Source organism: Phyllostomus hastatus, unplaced genomic scaffold (assembly GCF_019186645.2).
Source record: "Phyllostomus hastatus isolate PE091 unplaced genomic scaffold, TTU_PhHast_1.1 phas_contig_29, whole genome shotgun sequence".
In the NCBI taxonomy this organism is placed as follows: domain Eukaryota; kingdom Metazoa; phylum Chordata; class Mammalia; order Chiroptera; family Phyllostomidae; genus Phyllostomus; species Phyllostomus hastatus.
The window spans coordinates 42,568,287-42,591,786 of record NW_025333835.1 but is presented as its reverse complement, the minus strand read 5'-3'; the positions used below and the strand labels follow the sequence as shown (position 1 = coordinate 42,591,786).

The 23,500-nt window shown below is 44.3% G+C and overlaps 1 protein-coding gene across 3 annotated transcripts; it reads right to left on the bottom strand.

Annotated features, from left to right (window-relative positions):
• Positions 1 to 955: 955 nt before the first annotated feature.
• LOC123818823 (phosphatidylinositol 3,4,5-trisphosphate 3-phosphatase TPTE2-like) lies at positions 956 to 23,175 on the bottom strand. 3 transcript variants are annotated; one of them, XM_045839120.1, is made up of 15 exons: positions 23,129 to 23,175; positions 22,745 to 22,864; positions 21,154 to 21,253; positions 20,944 to 21,007; positions 19,987 to 20,051; positions 17,093 to 17,153; positions 16,033 to 16,114; positions 15,841 to 15,929; positions 14,470 to 14,531; positions 12,692 to 12,772; positions 11,131 to 11,236; positions 8,864 to 8,955; positions 5,768 to 5,860; positions 4,198 to 4,268; positions 956 to 2,395 (listed from the first exon to the last, which is right to left on the bottom strand). In XM_045839120.1, the coding sequence occupies exons 1-15, from the start codon at positions 23,158 to 23,160 to the stop codon at positions 2,272 to 2,274; spliced, it is 1,242 nt and encodes a 413-aa protein (XP_045695076.1). In that variant the 5' UTR covers positions 23,161 to 23,175; the 3' UTR covers positions 956 to 2,271. The 3 variants fall into 3 exon arrangements, with proteins under 3 accessions (XP_045695076.1, XP_045695077.1, XP_045695078.1); XM_045839121.1 differs by having other exon boundaries at positions 8,864 to 8,943; XM_045839122.1 differs by lacking the exon at positions 22,745 to 22,864 and having other exon boundaries at positions 8,864 to 8,943.
• Positions 23,176 to 23,500: the final 325 nt, after the last annotated feature.

Sequence of the window (23,500 nt, the reverse complement as noted above, 5' to 3'; positions counted from 1 at the left end):
AAGCAGGACTCAGATCAACAGTTTGGCGCAGAGGAAAGAAAGAAACATTGAACCAGAACAGAATGAAGAACCAAGAATTCAAAAAAAATGGGGAGATGCTTAGGAACCTCCAGGACATCTTTAAATGTTCCAACATCCAAATCATAGGGGTGCCAGAAGGAGAAGAGGAACAGCAAGAAATTGAAAACTTACTTGAACAAATAATGAAGGAGAACTTTCCCAATCTAGCCAAGGAAATAGACTTTCAGGAAATCCAAGGAAGCTCAGAGAGTCCCAAAAAAGTTGGGCCCAAGGAGAAATACACCAAGGCACATCATAATTTCATTACCCAAGATTAAAGAGAAGGAGAGAATCTTAAAAGCAGCAAGAGAAAAGGAGTTACCTACAAAGAAGTTCCCATCAGACTGTCAGCTGATTTCTCAAAAAAATCTTGCAGGCAAGCAGGGGCTGGAAAGAAGTATTCCAAGTCATGAAAGGCAGGGACCTACATCCAAGATGACTCTATCCAGCAAAGCTATCATTTAGAATGGAAGGGCAGATAAAGAGCTTCCCAGATAAGGTCAAGTTAAAGGAGTTCATCATCACCAAGCCCTTCTTAGATGAAATGTTAAAGGAACATATCTAAGAAAAAGAAGACAAAATATATGGACAGTAAAATGACAACAAACTCATAGCTATTAACGACTGAACCAAAAAAAAAACCAAACAAACCCAAAACTAAGCAAACAACTACAACAGGAACAGAACCACAGAAATGGAGATCACATGGAGGGCTATCAGTAGGGGAGTGGGAGGAGGAGAGAGGGGGAAAAGGTACAGAGAATAAGTAGCATAAATGGTAGGTAGAAAATAGACCGGGGGAGGTTAAGGATAGTACAGGAAATGTAGAAACCAAAGAACTTATATGCATGACCCATGGACATGAACTAAAGAGGGGGCATGCAGGTGGGAGGGGTTGTGCAGGGCAGAGGGGAATAAAGGGGGGGAAATAGGACAACAATAATAACATAATCAATACAATATATTTTTTAAAAATGCCTGCTGTGGCAACCACTAGGCCTTCTGAGCTGCTATCAGGGTGGTTAGTGGGTAGCGTGCTGGTACTGTTTAGTTGGAGCAGTCTGCCCCAAACCCCCAAGCCCCCAAACCTGATCTCCCCTGCTCAAACCATTTCTTTAATGTGTTCTTTGTGCAGACCGCAAGGTTTTTCAGGAATGAGTATAGCATTTTAACAGACGCACTGTTTCTTATTCGCTGCTACCTTTGTTTCCCGATGAACTTAACTTGCCAATTATAGGAAAAATCACTCAAGAAGGGTAATTTCAATAAAGCCAAACCAGAACTGTTCTCCAGGACGAGTACAGTGTTATGATCCAGTAGCAGAGAAGGCACTCAGACTAAAACAGTACCAGGTACCAAAGATAAGAGGACACCCTGTAGACACAGGACTGACCAGTGCTTACAATGAAAAGGTGACCTCCCTTCGCAGGGTCCCCAGGCTCAGGTGAAGCTGGTTTTAGCGGGGGTGGGGAATAATCATCTAGATCTCCTTCCTCCCCTGCAAACATTTCCTTCGACTTTAATTGTGATGTTGCACAAAAGCAGGAGCTCCTGAAGGTTCTTCAGTAAGTCTTCAGGGTGACACGGTCCTCCACCCTCCCCAGCGTCTGCGTGTGTGACCTCAGGGAGCTTGCTCAGCTCTGCGTGGCGCGTGGGGAGCGAGAGACAGGCAGGCGCTGGCGAGGGGCCCGCTGTGGGGACATTGCTGTGGGCTTCAGACGGTCTTTGCTGCCGATCTGGTGTTTGTCAGTTTGTAAATCAAAGGGGGGAAGAAAATAGAGGCTGCTTTTCTAATATGAAGTTATAATGTGAAACCGAGCAGGGACGAAACACTCATCCAAAAATACAGAATTCAATGAAGTGAACCCACCATATAGGGGAGAATCACAGCTTTTCAATACCTTGGTTACTTTGATATGAAAGTTCTAATTCACGATTTTAAAAGGGGTAAATGATGTTCCTGTGGACTGCATCCAAACTTGCCTCACTACAAAACTTTGTGTGACGTTTATTCCTTCAAAAAGGAAAAAAAAATCGCCATTGACATATTCCTTTGTCTGTATTTAATGTATATTTAATAGATTTTTCGAGAACATATGTACATGTATGCAAATATTAGTATACCAGAGAGGAAACAGGTTTTGAAAATATAAATACGGGGCAGGGGTTGGGGAGAATATGATTCTGTCCTGGATGGGGAATTCTACTTAATCAGGTTTCAGCTACAACTTGATCAATGGCATCAAAATATATTTCAACGGCAAATTCTGGACGATAAATTTTCCATGTTTTTCGTTTATGGGGATTGTCCAATTTATTCCTTGAGAGATAAAGCCTGGAAGAGAAGAACAGAGTTCCATGTTAGGGCTTACGGGAACGCCATTCAGCAGGGCCCCTCTGTGTAAGCTGCAGGGTAGCCTCGCTGGCTGTGGCTGGCCTCTGCCCCCTTCCCTGTGAGCCTCTGTTCCTGCCCCCTCCGGCGAGATGCAAAATGTCTTTGTCTTCCACAACAAACACACAGTAACAACGCATCACTGATTCTTTTAACATTGCCTTTATGGGATTAATGACATCCGGATTTCATAAAATAAATTTCTACGTGTGACAGAAATCTGCGAGAGAGACTAGATGGGTATTAACATCCGTAATAAAATACTGTCTTTTTTTATCCTCACCCAAGGATGTGCTTATTGATCGTAAGAGAGGGGGAGGGAGAGAGAAAAGGGGAGAGGAACGTTGATGTTGGAGAGAAACAGCACGTGCCCGACTGGGTACCGAACCTGCAATGCAGGTATGTGTCCTGACAGGGAATCGAACCTACAGCTTTTTAATTTACGGGACGATGCTCCAACCAACCGAGCCACACCAGCCAGGGCAAAGTCCTGAGCGCCTTTCCAATGATGAAGTTGGCATTTTCAGCTGATTGACAGTCTCGTAACTAATAAAAACAGCTTCACCAGGTAGTATGAAAATTTGAATGTCGAAGAAATCTTTAAAAACATGTAAAAGTGGGGAGGAAAGCGATCTAACTTGTTGCCTCACCTACATGAACATGGCCTTTTAAAGGGCAAAAACTGTGTCCTTTCCTTAGCAAGCACCACTTCTGAGTACATCACATGAAGTTCCACCCGATGTCTTAATTTGAGGGACTTTGCTCCTGTTACGAGTTCAAGTTTATTGTTTGTATACATCCAAGGAACTAAACCGGTAAAAATTTTTCATCCAATCCAAAGTTCACTCTATCAAAATCCACTAAATGTGTGTGCATTATTAAGTGTGTAGGTTAGATGTTCAATTTACCGTTTCCTTACTGGACTTGAAGTGTGATTAGATGCAGTTCAGGTTTGAAGAACAGGCCAGAATTTGTGTAATGAAAACCATCAATTCCTGCCACACGCAATCACAACCACTGCAAAAACTCACCTGCGTGATTCTCTGAATATTATTTTTCCTTTTGTATCGGGTGGTCTGGTCATACCAATAATCTCAAATTTTCAGCACCACAGAACAAATAAATGCTCAAAGTGGAGAACTTCTGGAGTCAGGAATGAGTTTCTGGACATGGTAAAAGGTTCTTTGGAAAAATAGTCTTCCAATCGGTTAATAATTACCTTCTTAAAAGTGGTTCTGAATTTAGTTATTCGAAATCACTTTTAAACAGGAGACTATTAACGATTTTTTTAGCCGTCTTCACTGATACCAAGTCTTGCCACTTCTGACCCAGTGTATCAATCAGCTTCAAAGCCAAAGCCTCACGGGGGATGCCTTACCTTGACACAGGATTTGCTGATGATCCATCATCAGAAAACTAATCCATACGAAGGAGAGCTGTCGTGGTTAAGGCACTGAGCAGACCCGAGCTTCCATGGGAGGGATTTACTACCACACTCAAGATGTGACCATACTATGTTTTAACCTACAACGCCATCCTGTGGCAGGGACCTTGGGGGTTATCTGGACAACAGCCACATTTTTAAAATAACCAGGTTAAGATGAGTACGTGAATGAAGAATGGTGACAAGCATTTGTTGGTTTCTGTGAATTGAGCCTACGGCACTCGGCAAAGTAAGTGCCCTGACACCTTACACAGGCGTGGGAGGCAAGGCTGCTTCCCCCGGAGTGTGTCGTGAGCCATACCTGTTGTTCTGTATGAAGGACGTGTGGAACCAGAAGAAAAACGGGCAGTTGTCGTAGTCTTTCGGAAGAGCCTAAAAATACATGGTTAAAAAAAAAAAAGTGTTAGCCTTCATAGTAAAATTGATACCAACAGCTAATCACTCCAAAGGGATTAAAATTCCTTCCTCTATTCATTTATGTATTTTTCAAACAATTGTAGCCACTCAGGGTGTGGCACTTGGAGTCTCAGGGATGACCCTGGGGACACACAGGAGGCGCTCTAAGTGATTGGTGTTTCCATCAAAATTGCCAAGGAAATGTATTTGTCCTATGATGGATAGTCATACATTTTAGTCTGGATTAGATAGTGCTGAACAGAATCTACGAAGGATCTGTGCCTCTGTATGCCCCCAAGTATCATCCATTTCTACAAGGAGGAGCTATGATAAAATTAACTGTCATTGATGGTGATAGGAACAGCTAAAGTTTTTGAATGTGCTTTCATCTCATGGCCCTTGAAGATCGTAAAGGCCTCATACTCCCAGCAACCCCTGGGCCGGTGCCCCTCCACAGTGCTCTGCTTGGAGGCCAGTGGCTGAGAGAGAATTCAGGCTGGTCCATTATTCAAGGGGTAATCGTTCAACGCGGGAACTCTCCCTGCCACTTGCTTCAGCACGTGTACGATTTCAGTGTTCAGTGGATTCTCCCCAAGAGGGAGTGCGCAGGGGCTCACAGAGGGCACAGGAGAGAAGTTTTACCTTGATGGACATAGTGTCTCATTGACAGTTTAGGCTGACAGTTTAATAGGAAAATGAATAGAAATTATCGAGACTTACAAATGTGTTGTAGACAGAGTAATGCCCAGACATACATTTTATGACATATAAATGATACTGTTTTGATACTCTGAGCAATGATAGCAGCAGAATTCTTATTTTTCATAAAGTAAATATCAGACTAAAATACTATTTATAATGTATTACATAACGATTCAGGGAAAAGTAAAATTTTCACTTTAAAGTATTTTATAAATTATGTAGAGAAATGTGTTTTAAAGATATAAAAGAAAAATGAAATGCATGCTATGCAGTAAAACATGCCTTTGTCTTTTTTTACATCTTAGGTTTTATATTATTTATGTGAAAATTAATACATGTAAATTGTATAAACTCTAGGAAATATTGAGCAAAAATGTTAAATTACATTATGTTCTTTTTAAAAAAAATAGTGTTATAGCCCTGGCTGGCGTAGCTCAGTGGATTGAACGTGGGCTGCGAACCAAAGCATCGCAGGTTCGATTCCCAGTCAGGGCACATGCCTGGGTTGCAGGCCACGGCCCCCAGCAACCACACATTGATGTTCCTCTCTCTCTCTCTTTCTCCCTCCCTTCCCTCTCTAAAAAAAAATAAATAAAATCTTAAAAAAATAAAAATAAATAGTGTTATGGATCTGGCTTGGTTTTGTCTTCCTCCCCGTCTGGGAGTCGACAGCGCCCTCTCCCCTGCCGGGTGTGTGACAGAGGTGATCCCAAACCAGCATCTTTCCAGAGGCCCAGCGAGAATGGCGGCGGGGGCGGCGTCCGGCCACTCACCGAGGACAGGAACTGCACCTTCACGTCGTCGTACAGAAGGGGGCAGTTGCAGAGATGGATGCTCACTCTGTCCCTTTCCACGTCGTGGACGATCTGTGAAGGGACACAGGGCATTCGGGGAGTGAGACACTGTGACAGCTGATACCAAGATAAGTCCATCAGCGGGGTTCTTGGAGACTTCCTCTATTCACCAAGGACTCTTGGGCTCATAGCCCTGTTACTACATGCATACATAAATGTTAATCATTATTTCTATAAAGTTGTGATACTGTTGTCTACATTTTTAAAAGGCCAGTAGGTTTGAGGGTTGGTGGGGCAGGGGAGGGGCACTGTTAAAAAGCAAAGCATTCAATTTTCTATTAGGGTTTACTGTCGCGTGTGTTGTGTGTCCCTGGTTTTCATAGTTTGGGGATACAGTAAGTTTTCAAGCTGGCATTTGCAGTCCAAAAGCAATGTCTAACTGGCCGTGTTCTGTCCAACAAACATCACAGGCCTCGTCCAGAGTGGATCGCTCAGTGAAGAGACCAAAGAGAGGCCATGCTTCTAGAGTGAACTCCTCTGGAGCCATACTGAGTATTTCTTTGTTATTGACTCATCCTGGTGTAGCAGTGCTACCCACAGTGAGAGAGGTCTCTGCTAGACCCCGTGAAAAGCCAAAGGAAGGGGCAGACTGAGTTTGTAGCTGGGGAGCTGTGCCATAAGGCACGAGAGCGGGATGGCATATAATGGCGTGTCGCGCTGTGTGTTTGGGGGAGGTTAACAGGAGTTGTCAAGTGAGCAGGCATCGCTGGAGAGGCAGAACTTGAGCGGGACGTGGAAGGGTTTCTGTCAATAGGATTTCTGGAAAGAATAGAGTTCGGACAAGGTGCGTGTGGGGGTAGGGGTGGAGGAAAGGCCAACTAAAACATGAAGCAGAAATTACAAAGTTGTGTTCCAAAGGCCAGCCGGGTCCCAGTCTACTTGGGCGGGAGTCGGCAGGTCAAGATACTGATGGAAATGAGCTCAAGTGTCATGGGGCTGCATCTGGAGAGTCGGAGAGCCAGGGAAATAAGAATGAAGTTGTGGAAGGCTATGGTGGGGCACTTCCTATGTGACAAAGTGGCCTGACAGTTATTACAGGTAACATTTACTTAGTCACTTGGAGCTTACAGAGCCACTTCGCATGGATTACCCAATTTAAATCCTCACAGTACTTGAAACATAGTCTTTATTTTACAGATAAGAATATTGAGACAAAGATATTAACTGTCTTTGACTACGGGCACACAGTGTGTCTCCTGCAAAAGCTCCCCCTACAGCTTTTTACCAGGAAGGCAGTATTTCAGGACGTGTACTGTAGGACTCTATATTCTGCATTGTATAAGGAGAAAAAAGGTAAGGAGACGACTGTAGAAGTACAGGCGTGAGCAAATGGGGTCCCAGACTACGTAGTGGCGATGGAATGGAAAGGGAGTGCAGAGGGATTTCAAAGGCCTCACCAGCAGGACGCAGGCGGCCAAGGCAACAAGAAAAATCAAAGATGAGGCCAACTTTGAAGGCCTGAGTGAGAGAATGCTGGTGCCATGAGCAGAAGCGAAAGAAAAGCTCATTTGATGAATTTTGGTTGATGGATGTGTTTTTTTTTCTTTTCATTGACTTCATTGGGGTGACGCTGGTTCACACAAGTCTACAACACATCGCCTGTACCCTGTGCTGTGTGGTCACCACTCCGAGTCAGGTCTCCTCGCACCACCATGTATCCCCCTCCGTACCCTCCTCCGCCTACACCCCCTCCCCGCACTCCGTGGCAACCACCACCCTGTTGTCCGGGCCCGTGAGTTTTTTCTCTTTCTCTTCTGCTCCATCTCTCCACCCCCAACGCAGCCCACTTCATGACAGCTGTCAGCCTGCTCTCCTCCTATGGGTCTGTCTCTGTTTCGCTGGTTAGTTCATTTTGCTCATTAGATTCCACATATGAGTGAAATCGTACGGTGTTTGTGTTTCTCTGACTGGCTTATTTCATTCAGCATAATAACCTCCAGCACCGTCCATACTGTCACAAGGGGTAAGATTTCCTTCTTTTTTTTTTTTTTTTTAATTTTCATCATTGTTCAAATACAGTTTTCTCCTTTTTACTCCCAATCCAGTCCCCCCTCCCACCCTCCCCACTTCCCTCCCATTACCACCCTCCCCTTAGTCTATGACCATGTGTCCTTTAAGTTTGTTCCTGTGAACCCTTCCCACTGACCCCCTTAAATTCCCTCTTCTCTCCCCTCCGGTCACCATCAGCCTGTCCTCTATTTCAGTGTCTTTGGTTACATTTTGCTTGTTTCTTTGTTTTGTTATTTAGGTTCCTGTTAAAGGTGAGATCATATGGTATTTGTCTTTCACTGCCTGGCTTGTTTCGCTTAGCATAATGTTTTCCAGCTCCATCCATGCTGTTGCAAAGGGTAGGAGCTCCTTCTTTCTTTCTGCTGCATAGAATTCCATTGTGTAAATGTACCATAGTTTTTGGATCCATTCATTTACTGATGGGCATCTTGGTTGCTTCCACCATCTAGCTATTGTAAATTGTGCGATTTCCTTCTTTTTATGGCTGAGTGGTATTCCCTTGTGTAAATGGACCACAGCTTTTTCATCCATGCATCTCCTGATGGGCACTTGGGCTGCTTCCACATCTTGACTATTGTAAATAAAGCTACAGTGTACATAGGGGTACCTGTATTTTTTCAAATTAGGGTCTTGGGTTTCTTCAGATAAATTCCCAGAGGTGCAATTTCTGGGTCAGAAGGTAGTTCCATTTGTAACGTCTTGAGAAAACCCCACACTGTCTCCCACAGCGGCTGCCCCAGTCTGCATTCCCACCCACAGTGCACGAGGGTTCCCCTTTGTCCACGTCCTCGCCAGCGCTTGTTGGTTGATTTGTTTGGAAAAACCTATGTGGAATCATGAGTTAAATCTAGCTCTGCCTTGCATTCAAACCCAGCGGCACCCAACTGGATAGCACCCCAAAGCAACATGGCCCCTCTCTGTGGTGAGCGAGGGGTCTGGCCCGTCAGCATGCTGAACTGACACGGAAATTTAAAACAATGATTTTTCGGTCGTGTGTTCTCTTACCCTACAGTTCTTAGACGCAGAACAGGAAAAGACAATCTTTTGGCGCATTATGATTTGTACTTTTAGATCCTCTCCGTTGCCTTTTCCAACACCTGAATGAAAAGAAAAAGTCAGGGTAAAGATCAAAATGTCTCACCAATTAGCAGTATGAATTAAAAAGAGAAGAAATCCCAGCTAACAATGTATCAATATTGAGTCATTTGAGTTTGCATGAATTTTGTCTCTGAAAGGCAAGGCTTAGAGCCAATTCTGTCTCCTAAAGCAGACTTTATTAGTCTGGAGGAAAGAAACAAAAATAAAAGACTTCTACTTCAGCTCCTAAGCTTCACCTGTCTAGAAAACAGAAATTGGGGAAAGTGACTTTCAGCCTTTCTTGCTAATGCGTTGCTGTCTTCAGATTTCAAATCGTGATATTTCTCAACAGCAGTCTAAACTGCTCTTTCCCTTGTTCCTAGAGAGCAGCTTCTGGGACAATATGGGACACCCAGGCATTCCTGTAGTGTTCAGTATCATTTATAGCTAAATGGGTTTTTGTTCTTTTTTTTTCAATTCAGACGATCCCCTTCCTGTATAGCCTTTCCTCACAGGGCTCATTTCTCAAGCCTCCAGTTACTTTTTATTGCTTTCCCCTCAACCCTGCATAGTTCACTAAATATGCACGGGACTCAACAAAAGTACGGAACTAAAACAAATACTCCCATAAAGCCATATAGTAATCATTCTCGATTGTTGGTTTTGTTTTCATTTACTTCTGTTTCCACTAACGGCATGTTATTAACGGCCCGTTTAAACTCTGCATGCCCCGGTCCCCCCACTACCACTGCGGCTGCAGGACTTCCCCCCACTGACACCAGTGACACAAGGACTTACACCAAGTCACATACGTATCACATGATAAGAAAAGAGCATTGATTTACAAGCTTAATTCCCATGCATTTAAAAAAAAAGTGAAGTAATCACATGATTTAAAAATGAATGGTAAAAAAGGCAGGAATTGAAAACTCGATGTCTCACCCAGCCCACACCAATTTAAGTCTCCACCCCCAAGTCGACAGCCACACTTTCTGTTTCTTGTTTTATGCACTTATAATCAAATATAAATATCTACTCTCCCACAGGTTTTACAAACATACATACACACAAATATAAAATCACATTTCTTCCTTTCTTCTGGCGGACACTGTTGCAGAGCAGAGCCCAGAGCTGCACCTTGCCCTTTTTAAAGCACATGTTGGAAATTATTTAACTCGTCCATTAACAAGGGACCAGCACACAGCTGCAGCCAGTCCGAAGTCCGGCACACGTATAGGCAGGGAAGACCAGGGGCTGGAGGCCGGTTCCTGGCCCCACCTCTTTTTCTGTCTCCCTCAAGGCCGTGTCTCCCTGCTGCTGGGGGTGACGGGGGATCTGGTCGACCCTTCTGAAGTGCATACGGGTTTTTTTATTCCTGGTGGTAAGTGCTAGCGGCTGGGGGTTAAGGACACCCCACCGAGCCCGGGTTCCCCAGCTCCTCCTGCTTGTGCAGACTCAGGCCAGGAGACCCAAGGGCTGACCCCTAGAAAGCATTGCTTGACCCCGGCCTGGACAGGGCCCGGCCTGTGCGTGCCCCCACGGCTGCGGCCGGCCAGTGCTTCATCTGAGCTCTCACCCCTCGGCTCTGCTCCCCAGCCAGGGCTCCGGAAGGGGGTGGGCCTGGGCCCAAAGCGCGTGCTTGGTAGTCGTTCGTGACAGAGAATTTGCAGCAACACAATTCATTTACACTTCGGGTATTTAAGGCATTTTGACAGAGTTGCTGAAGATGAGAGAGTGACCGGTGGATGAGGGAGGGGGCAGGGAGAGACCAGGGCAATGACACAGAAGTAGGTGACAAAGTGAAGTAGGCGTACCTCTGCCAGGACAAACCTGAAGCACAGGTGGGTGCGAGGGAGGAAGGGGGTGTGTCCAGCACCCACGGGCCCTTTCTGTCTTCTGACTCAAAGGGTCTGCTCTGAGAAGCCCACTCCGGGCATCAGTGAGAACAGGAGAAAAGGGAAGGGGACAGAGTACCTCACACTGGTGATGGGGAAGGAAGAGAGAAGGCGCCCAATGGCTGGTAGTTCGGCTGCAGCACCGCAGGCTGACGGCAGTGCCAGGGGGTCCCATGCAAGGATGTGCAACAAGACAGCTCAAAGCCGGGGGGTGCCCGTGCACACAACTATGGGCAAAGTCATCCCAAACAGTCAGATCATCACTCCCCCCAGTTCTCCAGTAATGCATACAGCGCGTACCGTGAATTGAATAAATAACAATTTTTCTTATCCTAAGCAAGTTTCTTGGAGGGAGAGTCAAGTTATAGATGTTTTTCACATCTGCAAAATATCCAACATATCGGCTCTGGAAAAGAAAACAGAAGCCTCAATTTACGCGGCGATGGAAAAGGTCGAAAATCGGCATACCTGATTTTTTTGTCCACGTGGAACTGAAGGGGAGCCATTTAGTAAGGAAACGTTTGGGGTGCCTTTGTATAACCATGCAGTTCTGTGGGTGTTGTCTCATGACCGGACATCTACGTTGGGGAAACGCCGTGGGAAGTCACGGGAAAGGGCAGGTGCTGCTGACAGCTGCCGTGGCCGAGAGGGTGGTGAGCTGGCCGAGCCAACGCTGCAGCTACCTCCCAGCAGACGCAGCCACTGGCTACTGGGGATGAATGTAGCTGAGGGTCGGAGCTTCGTTGTACTGAGTTAAAGGAGAGTTTTCGGTTTTGGCGACGAGTAGGCAAGTAGCCTTGCAGGCATGAGAGAGGGCAGAGGTAAACCTCAAGAGGAAGACCTCCGCAGGCCAGTGGCAGAGACACCTGTCCTCTTGCCTCTGCCAGGTACTGTTTCCTGTCTTCCCACTCCCCCAGTTCTACATGCGCAGGGAAGCCCTGGGAGTCCCCTTAGCCCAGCCCTTCTCCGGTGGCCAGCAGCTCACTCTTGCTGAAGAGTTCTGGTGCTGAATCAACTGGACCAAAAAGTTCACGTGCTTCCCCACCCACCAGGAAATGTTAAGAAAATTAACTGCCTTAATTAACTTACTGCCCTGGGCAGTGTGGCTCAGTTGGTTGGATATCGTCCTGTACACCAAAAGTTTGGGGGTTCGATTCCTGGTCAGGGCACGTGCCTAGGTTGCGAGTTCCATCCCCAGTGGGGATGCGTAAGGGAGGCAATCAATCAATGTTTTTCTCTCTCTCCCTTCCTCTCTCTCTAAAATCAGTAAAAATACTAAACACTTTTTTGAAAAAACAAAACAAAACTGCCATACTTTCCCTGAGAAGGGGCCAGTGAAAGAGAAAGCTCGTGCAAGTTCTGAGCCCAGGGGAGCATGACAGGTAGTCCACAGGGAATAGCAGGCAGCGCAGGGTCAGAAGGTGGTGGCATCTGAGAAGTGCCACCCACACAGCAGGAACTCTGTCCCCGGGCCGGCTGGCGCAGCTCTCCACACACCACACCACACATACGCGAGTGCACACACACACACACACACACACACACACGATACTCTACAAGGGTTGAATCACCCTAGTGGAGCGTCATGAAGGACTCGGTTCTGACTGCTGACAGCAGCTGGGAACCTCCTCCCTTCTCTGGGAAGGGAGTTGGCGCCCCAACTCCGTCCGCAATAGCTAATGTCAAGTGGGGAGCAGGGCGCTCTGGGGAGAGTCTTGGCCTCTTGGAGGGAGGGAGGCCTGTCACCAGGCACCCAAGTGCGGCTGCCTGACCACCAAGGAGAAGCCTGAACAGCAACCACAAAACAGGTGCCAATCTTTGCCCATTTCCCCAGAAACCCCTGTTTACAAAGAAAACTTACCTGCGAAGGAGTTTCCACTCCCTGAAATTTTTTGCTGGTGGTTCTATCTGTTCGTCGTTCTCCAAAATAATGAAGGCTTTCCTGTGGAAAAGGCGACAGTCCGACCGTGGCTCACCCGCCCTTCCTGCTCCTGCGTAAGGCAGTCTTAGAGTTTCCAAGGGCGTGTGTTTCCTTAGGTCCTCGGTCTTTGGGCACAGGCTGCCCCGAGTGCCAGAATGAACAAAGCCACATCGAGGCCTGCTCCCATTCAAAGATTCATCAGGGTGTGAACTGCAGAGCTGGAGAGCACTTACATCGTCTGATCTGTCTTCCGACCTCCCCATTTCACAAATGGAGAAGACGGAGACCGAAAGGAAACCAGTGACCTGCCATGGGAACGCGCCCAGCCGGTTAGAGACAGCGCGGGCCTGGCGCACCGGGCCCTGGCTCTCCGGCTAAGGCTGGGGATCAGTGGCTTTCAAGCTTTTTTATTTTAAAAGCCACAGGCCACATTAAGAAACCAAGGAGATGCACGCGCCCAACTGAAACAGACTTTCACAAGACAATACTTACCTTTTGACGTTTCCTAACCTATTCCATGTTGTTAAAACTATACAAGTCACAACCGAATAACTCATGGATAGACTGTGATATATACTTTAAAAAACACTGTCCTAGCCCTGGCTGATGTGGCCCAGTGGATTGAATGCCAGTCTGCGAACCAAAGGGTCACCGGTTCCATTCCCAGTTAGAGCACATGCCTGGGTTGTGGGCCAGGTCCCCACTGGGGAGCGTGTGAGAGGCAACTGCACATTGATGTTTCTCTCCCTCTCTTTCTCCCTCCCTATCCCTCTCTCTAAAAATAAATAAGTAAAATCTTAAAAAAAACACTGTCTTCAAACATTCACGGTCATAACCTGTGTGCCTCAAACTAGAACGGAAGCAGACGACGGAAACAGAGCGTGGGGCATCGTGCACAGATGCTGCTCCCCCACTCGGCTGTAGGCCCCGTGAGGGGCCGAGCTGCTGGGAGCATGTCCTCTGAGTGGAAACTTCTCAGCAAGATCATGGCAGAAAAAAAAAGACTGAGAACCCTGCTTTAAGAAGTATAAACAGCCCACCCTACCTTCTCGGAAATTCCCAGGGGGCACAGACCCCACAGATACTGAGTATGCAAAGGTAACATTCAGGAGAGACTTCGTTCTGAGTTGGAGCCTAGTTAGCACTTCTAAGGATTAAGGTCCTTGGGGGACTTACCGAACCAATCTTGCAACAATCTGTCCTGTGAGAAAGGAGGAAGTCCCATAAAGGGCTGGAGTAAGAGCAGGGCCAGACTGGGTGAGACCGTCAAAGTCTTGATTGCTGAGCTTTCTTGAACTTGCATGACTCAACCTTACCTTACCTTAACCTTGCCCCTACTGGGTGCTGTCTGTATTTACCATGTTGATATTGTATATGTTATGGATATTTTTGCATTGATTTTGATTTTTTACAATATTTCAGTAGAATGTTATTTATTTCCACTCTGGGTATTTTGGCATTCTCTTAAGTTTGTGCCCAAGGTGAGTGTCGTGCTGGTCTCACCCTGGTCCTGGACGAGAGTAAGAGGTGTCTGGTCAGTTAGAACTAACACAAGCAAACAAGGAAGGGTTAAAGCCAGGCTTCCCCATTACAGCCCCCCGCAGTTACAATTCCATCAAGTACCACGACTCACACAAGCATCCCGCCCCACCAGGGACATTCCAGAGTGAGCAAGCTCAACCAGCATACGACAAAGTGTGCAGGCGCATCCCTCCTACCTCCGCGGTTTGGAACAGCCCACAGGCAATAAGGTAGGCACAGGCCATCGTTCCAGTCCGTCCTAGAAAAAGAGAGAAAAGTTCATGAACCATCGTCCAGAGTTGTGCATGGTCTACAAATACTCTCCGAAATATTCGGGGGCCATTTTGCACTGGTTTCCTTTAACTCTGAAAGTGCACGTTCAGAAAATTTCAGTTCAGGAGTAGCCGAAGCTGTTTCACGGCTCCGAGGTTCTGCCAGGCAGTCCTCCTCACCAAGAGCAGGAACTCACACGCACTCGAGTGGGCCGTCCCCACAGCATCGCGGCTGGGGGGTGCAGTCACTGGCAGAGGCAACCTGCTCCACTCCAGGAATGGGACGCTGAAGAGCTACTCGCTGATTAAGAACTAATTAAATATGCTGTTTTTCTAACATCAGTAAAAGAACATGGTTAGAACCCAAAACACCATCTAGCACTGGCAATACCCATTATTCCTTCCATTTTACTTTTTCAGTGTGTTACAAAACATATACAAAAGTAGAGGACAGTGTGCTGTACACCCATGTACCTGGTCCCCAGATTCTATAATTATTATATTATTGCACTTGTTTAATGTCTCTCTTCCTTCTCTTCCTCCCTCTTTCTTCCTCCATTTGCCAATATACACAGACTATTTCAACCTGCAGGACCGACAACAGAACTTGCCTACTGCTAGTGGGCTTGGAACTAATTTGCACGTAAGACTAAAACTTGGTTCTACTCAACCATATAAGGCGGCTTCAAAGTGCTGTGTTTGCCCGGAAGTCAATGTAGAAAACCAAATATGTAATTCTTTGTCAGAAACTTTGAATTTTGTTTAGATGACTATTAGTAAAAGCCTAAAGCTGAATGAGAGAAAACCTAACTTAACTTAAATTGCTTGGATTTACAAATGGCTTTTTAAACTAATTCACCCCTACCATAATCAACTTTTTGTGTCAGAGCACTATAAACATTTCAGATAATTTTTTTGTCTATGAAATAGCATTACTGTCGCCCCCTTGAACCTTAAAAGGGTCTTCCAAAGTTTAAGAAAAAATCTGAAATAAAATTAAAGGGCTTTAATGGTTTCTAAATGTTAACAGAGTCGGTATTTTGGCAAATCAAAAATGAAAAAATCCAAATAGTCCATAAAGGAAAATCAGGCTCAACCTTCCTTGATTCATTCACACTGATTTTCTTCCCTTCCTCCCTTTTTCCTTGTTTTCCCCCAGTGTGGAAGCTAATATTTGAAAATGTTAACAGTCATCAATACTGACTAAGAGCAGTCAGTATGCATCTTGTTCTTGTACTCAAATATACTTTTCTAATTGCCTAAGAAAAGGAGAAATAAAAAGAAACATGCATTTACCTTTGCCTCCCATGCAGTGAATCACTATGATGTTCTTGTCGTCTTGAGCCATCCACTTTTGCACTTCTTTGGAAAACTCCACCATCTCACTGATCGCAGATGCAAGATTGTTAGTTGAATTAAAAGACTTTCAAAAAATCAAGCCCAGTGTATTTATCCGTCTCCTGACAGCCCCCTCGGTGTAATGTTTACCTCAGAGAGGGCACATTGTGGTCATCAACCATGTATCGGTGGACCCTATAATGGAAGTACTTAGGGTCATAAGCGTTTTCACCTAAAATAAATGATACATACGCCTAATAAACACAGTTAATTACCTAGTGAGGAGTAAGTTGTACTTTTCTATTAGAAATTCCTTATTCCCCTTTAAAAGGAGCTTTCTGACTGGGTCCTGCTACACTAAAAGAAACTTAAGGCTCTCGAAAACATAAGGATAATAGCGGTTTGTCCATCTCGAGGAACGTAAGCCCAACTTTTTTTATTCGTCTCATAAGCCTTACTTTTAATTGTCTAGCAGGGTACTCATCACATTACGCTAGGGTAGTTAGACACCACAGGGCAGAAGCAAATGTGCCCAACAGATAGGTTTGCCTCCTAAAAATGTCTAATACGCAGGAAGAGGAAAAAGCAAGAGACAGAAGAGTAGGCTGGAATGTAAGGTTTTCTATAGGGTTCTGTTTTAACTCGCAGAGAGCCCTGCGATCCTCACGCCCCACTGCTAGTAGGTTAGAGAATGTATTTGTTGAATTGCGTGTCTTTAAAACTGGCAGAGCCCTGCCTGGCATAGCTCAGTGGGTTGAGCGCGGGCTGGGAACCAAAGTGTCGCAGGTTCGATTCCCAGTCAGGGCACATGCCTGGGTTTCAGGCCACCGCCCCCAGCAACCCCACATTGACGTTTCTCTCTCTCTCTCTCTCTCTCTCTCTTTCTTCCTCCCTTCCCTCTCTAAAAATAGATAAATTAAATTTTTTTTAAAACTGGCAGAAAAAAACCAGAAATATTTCCCTACACCTACCACCACTAGAGTAAACTCCTCCTAAAATGGCTCCACCTCTACTCCAGCCTCCGGCCAGCCCCATGGCACCTGGGGCTGGTGAGCCATCTTTTCCTACCAGATGGGGCTGGTGCAAGATGGACAGCTTTGAGCTCACTTCCCAACACCACCGAGAATGAAATGTGAAAACCGAGGCAGCTTCACACATGCAGTGACCTCTTTTCTAACCAGAGGAGCAAAACACCCAGTCCTGTACGTACTGCAGAGGTTGTAGACTTGGTAGTGGTTGCGATGCTTGGTGTCCAGGAACCGCACGACTTCCTAAGAGAGATGGACACTCGTCTTCCACGTATCCGCGTGGCACCACACAGCCCCCTGTCTAGGAGTGACCTGCAGTGGGCACCACCTTTTATTCATTGTCCCTCACATAGCACCTTTTTGGGGAGATTCAGGAAATAGGAGGTTATGGACATTCCAAGTCACATCTGACCCACTCATGTTTTCAAATAACCCACAAAGTGGTGCCTGGCCCCTCGGCCTGGCCTCTGCGACAGATACTCAGGGCTTAGGCTACCAGAAAAGGAAATTAGATGGTTAGCTAAAATGAATGCATGTCTGTGTGTCTATGTGTGTACCTGTAAATACACAGTGTGTATGTACATATATCTGTAACTTTCAAAATAAAACATAGTGATTATTTTCTAAAATACAGTTACTATCACCACGCTAATACACTCCAGCAAACTTATCCATCAGAAACTCACACACACACACACACACATCTGTGTGTACATCTCTGTACAACAACAAAAAGGACTATTAAAAAGTTTAAAAATTGATTAGGATGGCTTAATATTGAGATAGATAAAAATTAAGTCATCGAAGTGATGAATTTATTAATTGGTTAATCCCTGTGAAGTAAAAGAAGAAAGCATTCTGAGTCTGCATAGTACTGGGCTGGGGAGGATAAATAGTCTTATATAGAAACCCATGGGATACCTTACACCAAAATAAAATCCAGATGGATTGAGGAATGAAATGTAAAAACCCACAAATACCTCTAAGAAACTCAAGTGAACATTAGTCAACTTTCTGGCTGAGGAAGAACTAAGTGTCAAACCAATGGAAGATTGACAGGTTTAAGTGTGACTTCATAAAATTTGACATTTCTGTTTGAAGAATGCCACAGTATAACAAACAAAAAACAGGGCACATTTTTTCAGCAAAATTGGAGTGAATGGGAACTAAGCTTAATATAACCTATAAACTAGTTATACTGGTATAAACTAACAACTCATTTAAACAATAATTTCAATTTTACTCCCTCGTCCTATAGATAAATGGGCCAAAGACATAAGTAAATTCACAAAAAAGAAAATTCACTGGCTAATAACCTACATAAAGAAATATTCACCCTCACCAACAAAGAAGTCAAAACAACAATGAAATGCCATTTTCACCCATGAAATTAGATCTTTCCTTTTCAATGAGAAGAATCCAACACTGGCAAATGTGGCATGAAAAGAAAACCTTTGGCTTATCGCTGATAGAATCCACTGGATTTGGAAATATATACTAAGAACTATAAAATATTTGTACTCTTTAACCGGATAATTTCACTCCTAGGAATCTATCCAGATAAAGTTTTGTGCCTTCCTTGCTGTTTTAGTGATAATAATGGCATCTAAATATCTAGCATTAGAGGTTAATGACAGCACTAATGAACTACTACGCAGCCATTAGAATACTGTCTCGAAACCTTCATTTTCTCAACAAGTAAACATTTCACGGTCGTTAATTTATGTGCAGCCTTCTTTAGTATACTCACATATAAGGATGGTAAGTAATTTCTTGTTTTAATGGGAAAATTAATATACCTAAATGGTTAAGTTTCATGGGCTTTAAAAATCACATTCATATTTCTCTAAATGTCTAAGAAATGATATTAATGCTTTGATTTTTTCCCATGAGTCCATCCTTGACTCAACATGAAGACAATGTATGGCTCTGTTTTCTAGTCTGAATTGTTTACCTGAAGACTCCAGAGACCTCTTGCCCAAATGGACTGAACAGAGGCATGAAATGCCGAGAGAAAACTTCAACTCTGCAAGCAACTACGTTTCAGGGGTCACACTCTGTTAGCAGGTGGACAATTTCTGTCCTTGGCCAGAATGAAGGATATTCAGTTGTACATCTTGTGAAATTCTCCATGTGCTCTGCACGTTACTATTCAATATTGTTCAAAATTGAACCCTGCAACTTCATTCCCTCTTTTTTTAAAAAAATTATTTTAATTGTTGTTCAAGCACACAGCCACTGAAGCAACATCATGGCCTGATTCTCCATCTGCCCGGGGAGTTGAACTAACAGCTCAGACTCAAGCCTGCCCTTTGGCAAAAGATGGCAGTAATTAATAATATGAATAGTAGATATGTTTTGGGGGTGATTTATGATTTATGGATTTTATGAAAGCAGATGATTTATTGCCACTTCTTCAGATATGCTGATTAAAAGTGGTAAAGGGGTGAATGACTTATTAGAACTTCCTCAATATTCCAAGGAAATAACAGTATAACAACACCATACTCAATGATAAAAAGGTAAGTGATTTTGCTCTAAGGCCAGAAACAAGACAAAGATTCCTACTTTCTTTTTTTTTTAAATATATAATCTTTCAGGGTGCCCACTTTCACCGCTACTATTCAATATAGCACTGAAAGTCCTACACACAGCAATCAGATTTTTAAAAAGAGACATAAAAGGTCTCCAAATTGGAAAGGGAGAAATAAAACTGTCATTATTTGCAGATGACACAATACCATATAGAGAAAACCCCAAAGACTTCACCAGAAAGCTATTAAAAGTAATAAAAGAATTCATTAAAGTTGCAGGATACACAAACAATATACACATATTGTATGTGTTAAATGTGCTATGTACTGTATTCATTACATGCACATTACGTGTATGATGTGTAGTACATTGCACAACACATATATCAAAGGTTATTAAGACAATCACAAGGAAAAGAAGGCACCTGAGAGAGTACATGTTTAGGAGAATGCTTCCATCTCCGGGTGACACCCAGTGCACGACTCCACAGTCGGCGGCGCTGAGACATGAGCGTTTGCCCGGTCAGGGTCAGGATGCTCACCTGAATGGGGTTCCGGTAGAAAGACTGCTTTCCAGAAGACGGGAACGACATGGCAATGACGCGCCCTGCGAGTCAAAACAGTCACGGCCACGGACATCGGTACAGATGTCAGATAGTATGAGAGAACTTTGTTCACATATAATCAGACTTCTTTTTCACAGAAAAGAACTTTCAGGATTGAGAACGACAGAAACAAATGCTAACTAACCCTCAGGATAATCAAGATAATATATTAAATTATCCAGGCAACAACCATTAAACTCCCACGAGTTCCCAACTCATTGGTTCCAGCCACATGCAACAGATTGGTGATGACAGCTGTCTGGAGCTCGCCCTGTGGTGGGAATTTATTTCTTATTTAAACACCAAAGAAAAACGAGAGATCTGAGTGCTAGTGATGACGGGACCTCCCAGGATGCTTTGCAGGACTCCTGACTCAGAAACTTGATGTCTACAAAGCAGTGACATTTTTCTCTGGGGTTCTCGGAAAAGAACAGGTTTCTCTGGGATCCTTGAGACTCAGACCTCAATAAATTCTAAACCCAACCGATGGCTCCTGGCTGGCGTGGCTCAGTGGGTGGGGTGTCATCCCGCAAGCCAGTGGGTTTGGCCTATTGATGTTTCTCTCCCTCTCTTTCTCCCTCCCTTCCCCTTTCTCTCAAAACAAATAAATGAACTCTTAAAAAAAATAAAACCAACAAATGGGGTCTGTTGAAAATCCGTTCAACTCCCTGTACTGTAACCAAATAGACCTGGTTTGAGATGACAATAAAAAATATTGTCAGGGTTAAACTACAAATAGGTCACACTACCAGAGAGGCATACCTCTTCACGGATAAAGAACACTTTGAAAGAACATGGCTTAGACAAGGCAAGAACCCTATAAATACATAATTACTTACACACAAGAAAAATGTGAAATTAATGTAAGTACATCAACAGTAAAACTTCACAAACCAGTGATGTAAGTGAGGTCTAAGTCAAATCCATCTTTCTTATACCGTCGCTTGTTTCCTGAAACCTGAGCATTTAAAACAATTGTTAATTTGTCAAAACAAATCGACATAAAAACAAAGACTGTGATATAAACGTGTATAATAAAACCCCTGCCAGCATTTCCCAAAACACAACGCTTTTCTGACTGATGCGTGCATTTTGCCCACTTACCATCCTTCTGGTCAGCTTTTTGAGATGTCTTTCCTGGTGTGCCAGATGAAAAATTCTCATCAGAATGATGAGTCGCAGTGATCGAAGGAACGTGATCAATCTAACAATAAATTAGAAAGAGCCATTTTTGCTTCAGAAACAGGGTTTCGTCGATGGGAACTGAGTCTGGAGCAGCGGTTTGTAACCAGGGGTAACCTGACAGCCCTCCACGCAAGCTTCCCGCCCATCCACACAGGGGACGTTCGGCCATGTCTGGAGACATTTTTCGTTGTCACGCTGCATGTAAGGGGGGCCGCTTGCATCTAGTGGGGCCAGGAATGCTGCTAAAGCACAGGACTGCCCCCCGCCACACACACACAACAGCAAATGCTCATCTGATCTCAAATACCAATAGTGTTCACGTGGAGAAGCTCTGGTTTAGAGAACTCGTGGTATGATAAACACTCAGAGTTAGTGGATTTAACTTTTGTGGTTTAAGATGAGTATTTTTCTGTCTTTTTCCCATCCATACAAACTGAGCGTGCTTGGCCACCTTTGTTACTCCCATCAGTAACAGAGGTTCGTCACAGCTGCTAACACATCAGGCAGGCAGCCGGTGGAGATGCTTCCCAGGTGTGCTAGCTGGTGTCAAGCCTACCACCGATGAGAAACACAACGACAGAGAACTGGTGGTTTGCACTAGCGTTTCCCTCACGTGAGTGTGCACACTGGTTTGATGTGTGTAGAATGAGGCCGGGGATGCTTTTCTCCCATTTTCAGCAAGCTCTTAGGGGATGCTGAGATCGCCGGGTCAGAGGACCCTTCTGGGTCCAGTTATTTTCAGACGACTCTCGAGGCCCATCAAATAATGCCAAGTCGCACTGGAACATGAATTGAAGTTCGGGGAAGACGGAGGGGAGCAAGAAGAAGCTATTTAACGAATGAATAAGCCTGGTGGGCCACCCAGCATCTACAGCGCGGGGCATGTTTGTTCTCCCATTCCGCTTTGCCAGAGTAGGAAGAGAAAGAAGGAAAACAAGCTCTCAGTGTCTCCTACACACTTTCGTTTTCTAATCAGTCCTAAATGGGGACAACATTGCCTCAGCTTTCCTCATGTTGGATACACTATTCTGCATCTTCTACTTCTGCGTCGCTATCCAGTCCCCCAGTTCCACGTTCCACTTGCTCCATTTCAGACCATCGCCCTCAGAGTCACTCAGCATTTGCATATGCTCGAAGCAATAGTCTCTTTTAGAAAATCCTAGGAATTTCACAGGTAGGGGGTTTGTGGTTGAAGCTCACATTCTAATGTGGTGGGAATTTAAAAATGAGGAGGAGTTCAAGTTAGTACAAGAGATGAAGCCCCCAGTTTCTTCCTTGGGTGTTTCGTCTTCTTCACTCAGCGAAAGGTGCTCGGTGGGTACACCCCCCGCCCAGGTCCCACCAGGCCTTCAGTTTCCAAGCACGTGGAAATACACCATTTCGTTTTCACGCAGCTTGTCTGGCACTGAATCGGGACATTCAGAGTTAAAAAGATGACCCAGCGTAAAAGCCACAGAAAATGAAGACAAAAGAGAAAATCTTTAAGAGAGGTGAATCATATGTTTCTTACCTGGGGATATCTTCAAAAACCTCAAACTCATTAGAAATATAAATGAAATCAATTAGTAGAGTCACCAGGATAATCACAGCATCTATAGAATTAACTACGTCAGAAAAATAAAATTGTGCCCTGTAATATAAAACAAAAAAATATGTTTATGCCTCCCAAGAAGAGATAAGGATATATTTAAGTACACAAATTATTTGACTCATTCCCCAAAAGAATTCCACTTTAATGAATCATTTTAAATTCATTAAAGACCTAGATTTTTAAAACTAGACTAAGGGACAAATTTCACACTCATTATTTTATACATATGTATATTACAAAAGCAACAATAGGGCAATTTAAGTATAGTAGGGGCTATAACCAAACCATTGAACAAAGACTTACCCTTCTACAAATACTCGAAGAAGAATATCCATGAAAAAAAATAAAGCAATAGATAAGGAAATTGAACGATATTCCAAAGGAATGTACGTTGTGTTATCAGTGACAAGTAGGTCTATAATGATGAAAGACACATCCACAAAGACCAGCAGAATTCCAAATATTCTACAACAAACACAGAAATCAACAGGATCAGGACAAAGGGGAGTTCACCTCTATGGTTACACTACATCCAGGCCAATCATCTGATTTTAAAAATGCCATTCTTTAGGATAAAACCGTGCAGTGGTATGAAGAACTGCATTGCCTTAGAGTCTGCGGGGTTACTCCGTTCTCACCCACTGGAAGCAGGTGTCAGGAAAACAGCATTCTCCC

Bases quoted from the DNA above. Each gene is read 5' to 3' on its own strand.
- LOC123818823 (XM_045839120.1), bottom strand. From the start codon at position 23,160: ATGGATATTCTTCTTCGAGTATTTGTAGAAGG. The intron at 17,154-19,986 runs GTGAGCATCCTG...CATCTCTCTTAG, and splicing joins TCTACCGGAACCCCATTCAG to GAAGTCGTGCGGTTCCTGGA. The intron at 16,115-17,092 runs GTACGTACAGGA...CATTTATTTTAG, and splicing joins CCAAGTCTACAACCTCTGCA to GTGAAAACGCTTATGACCCT.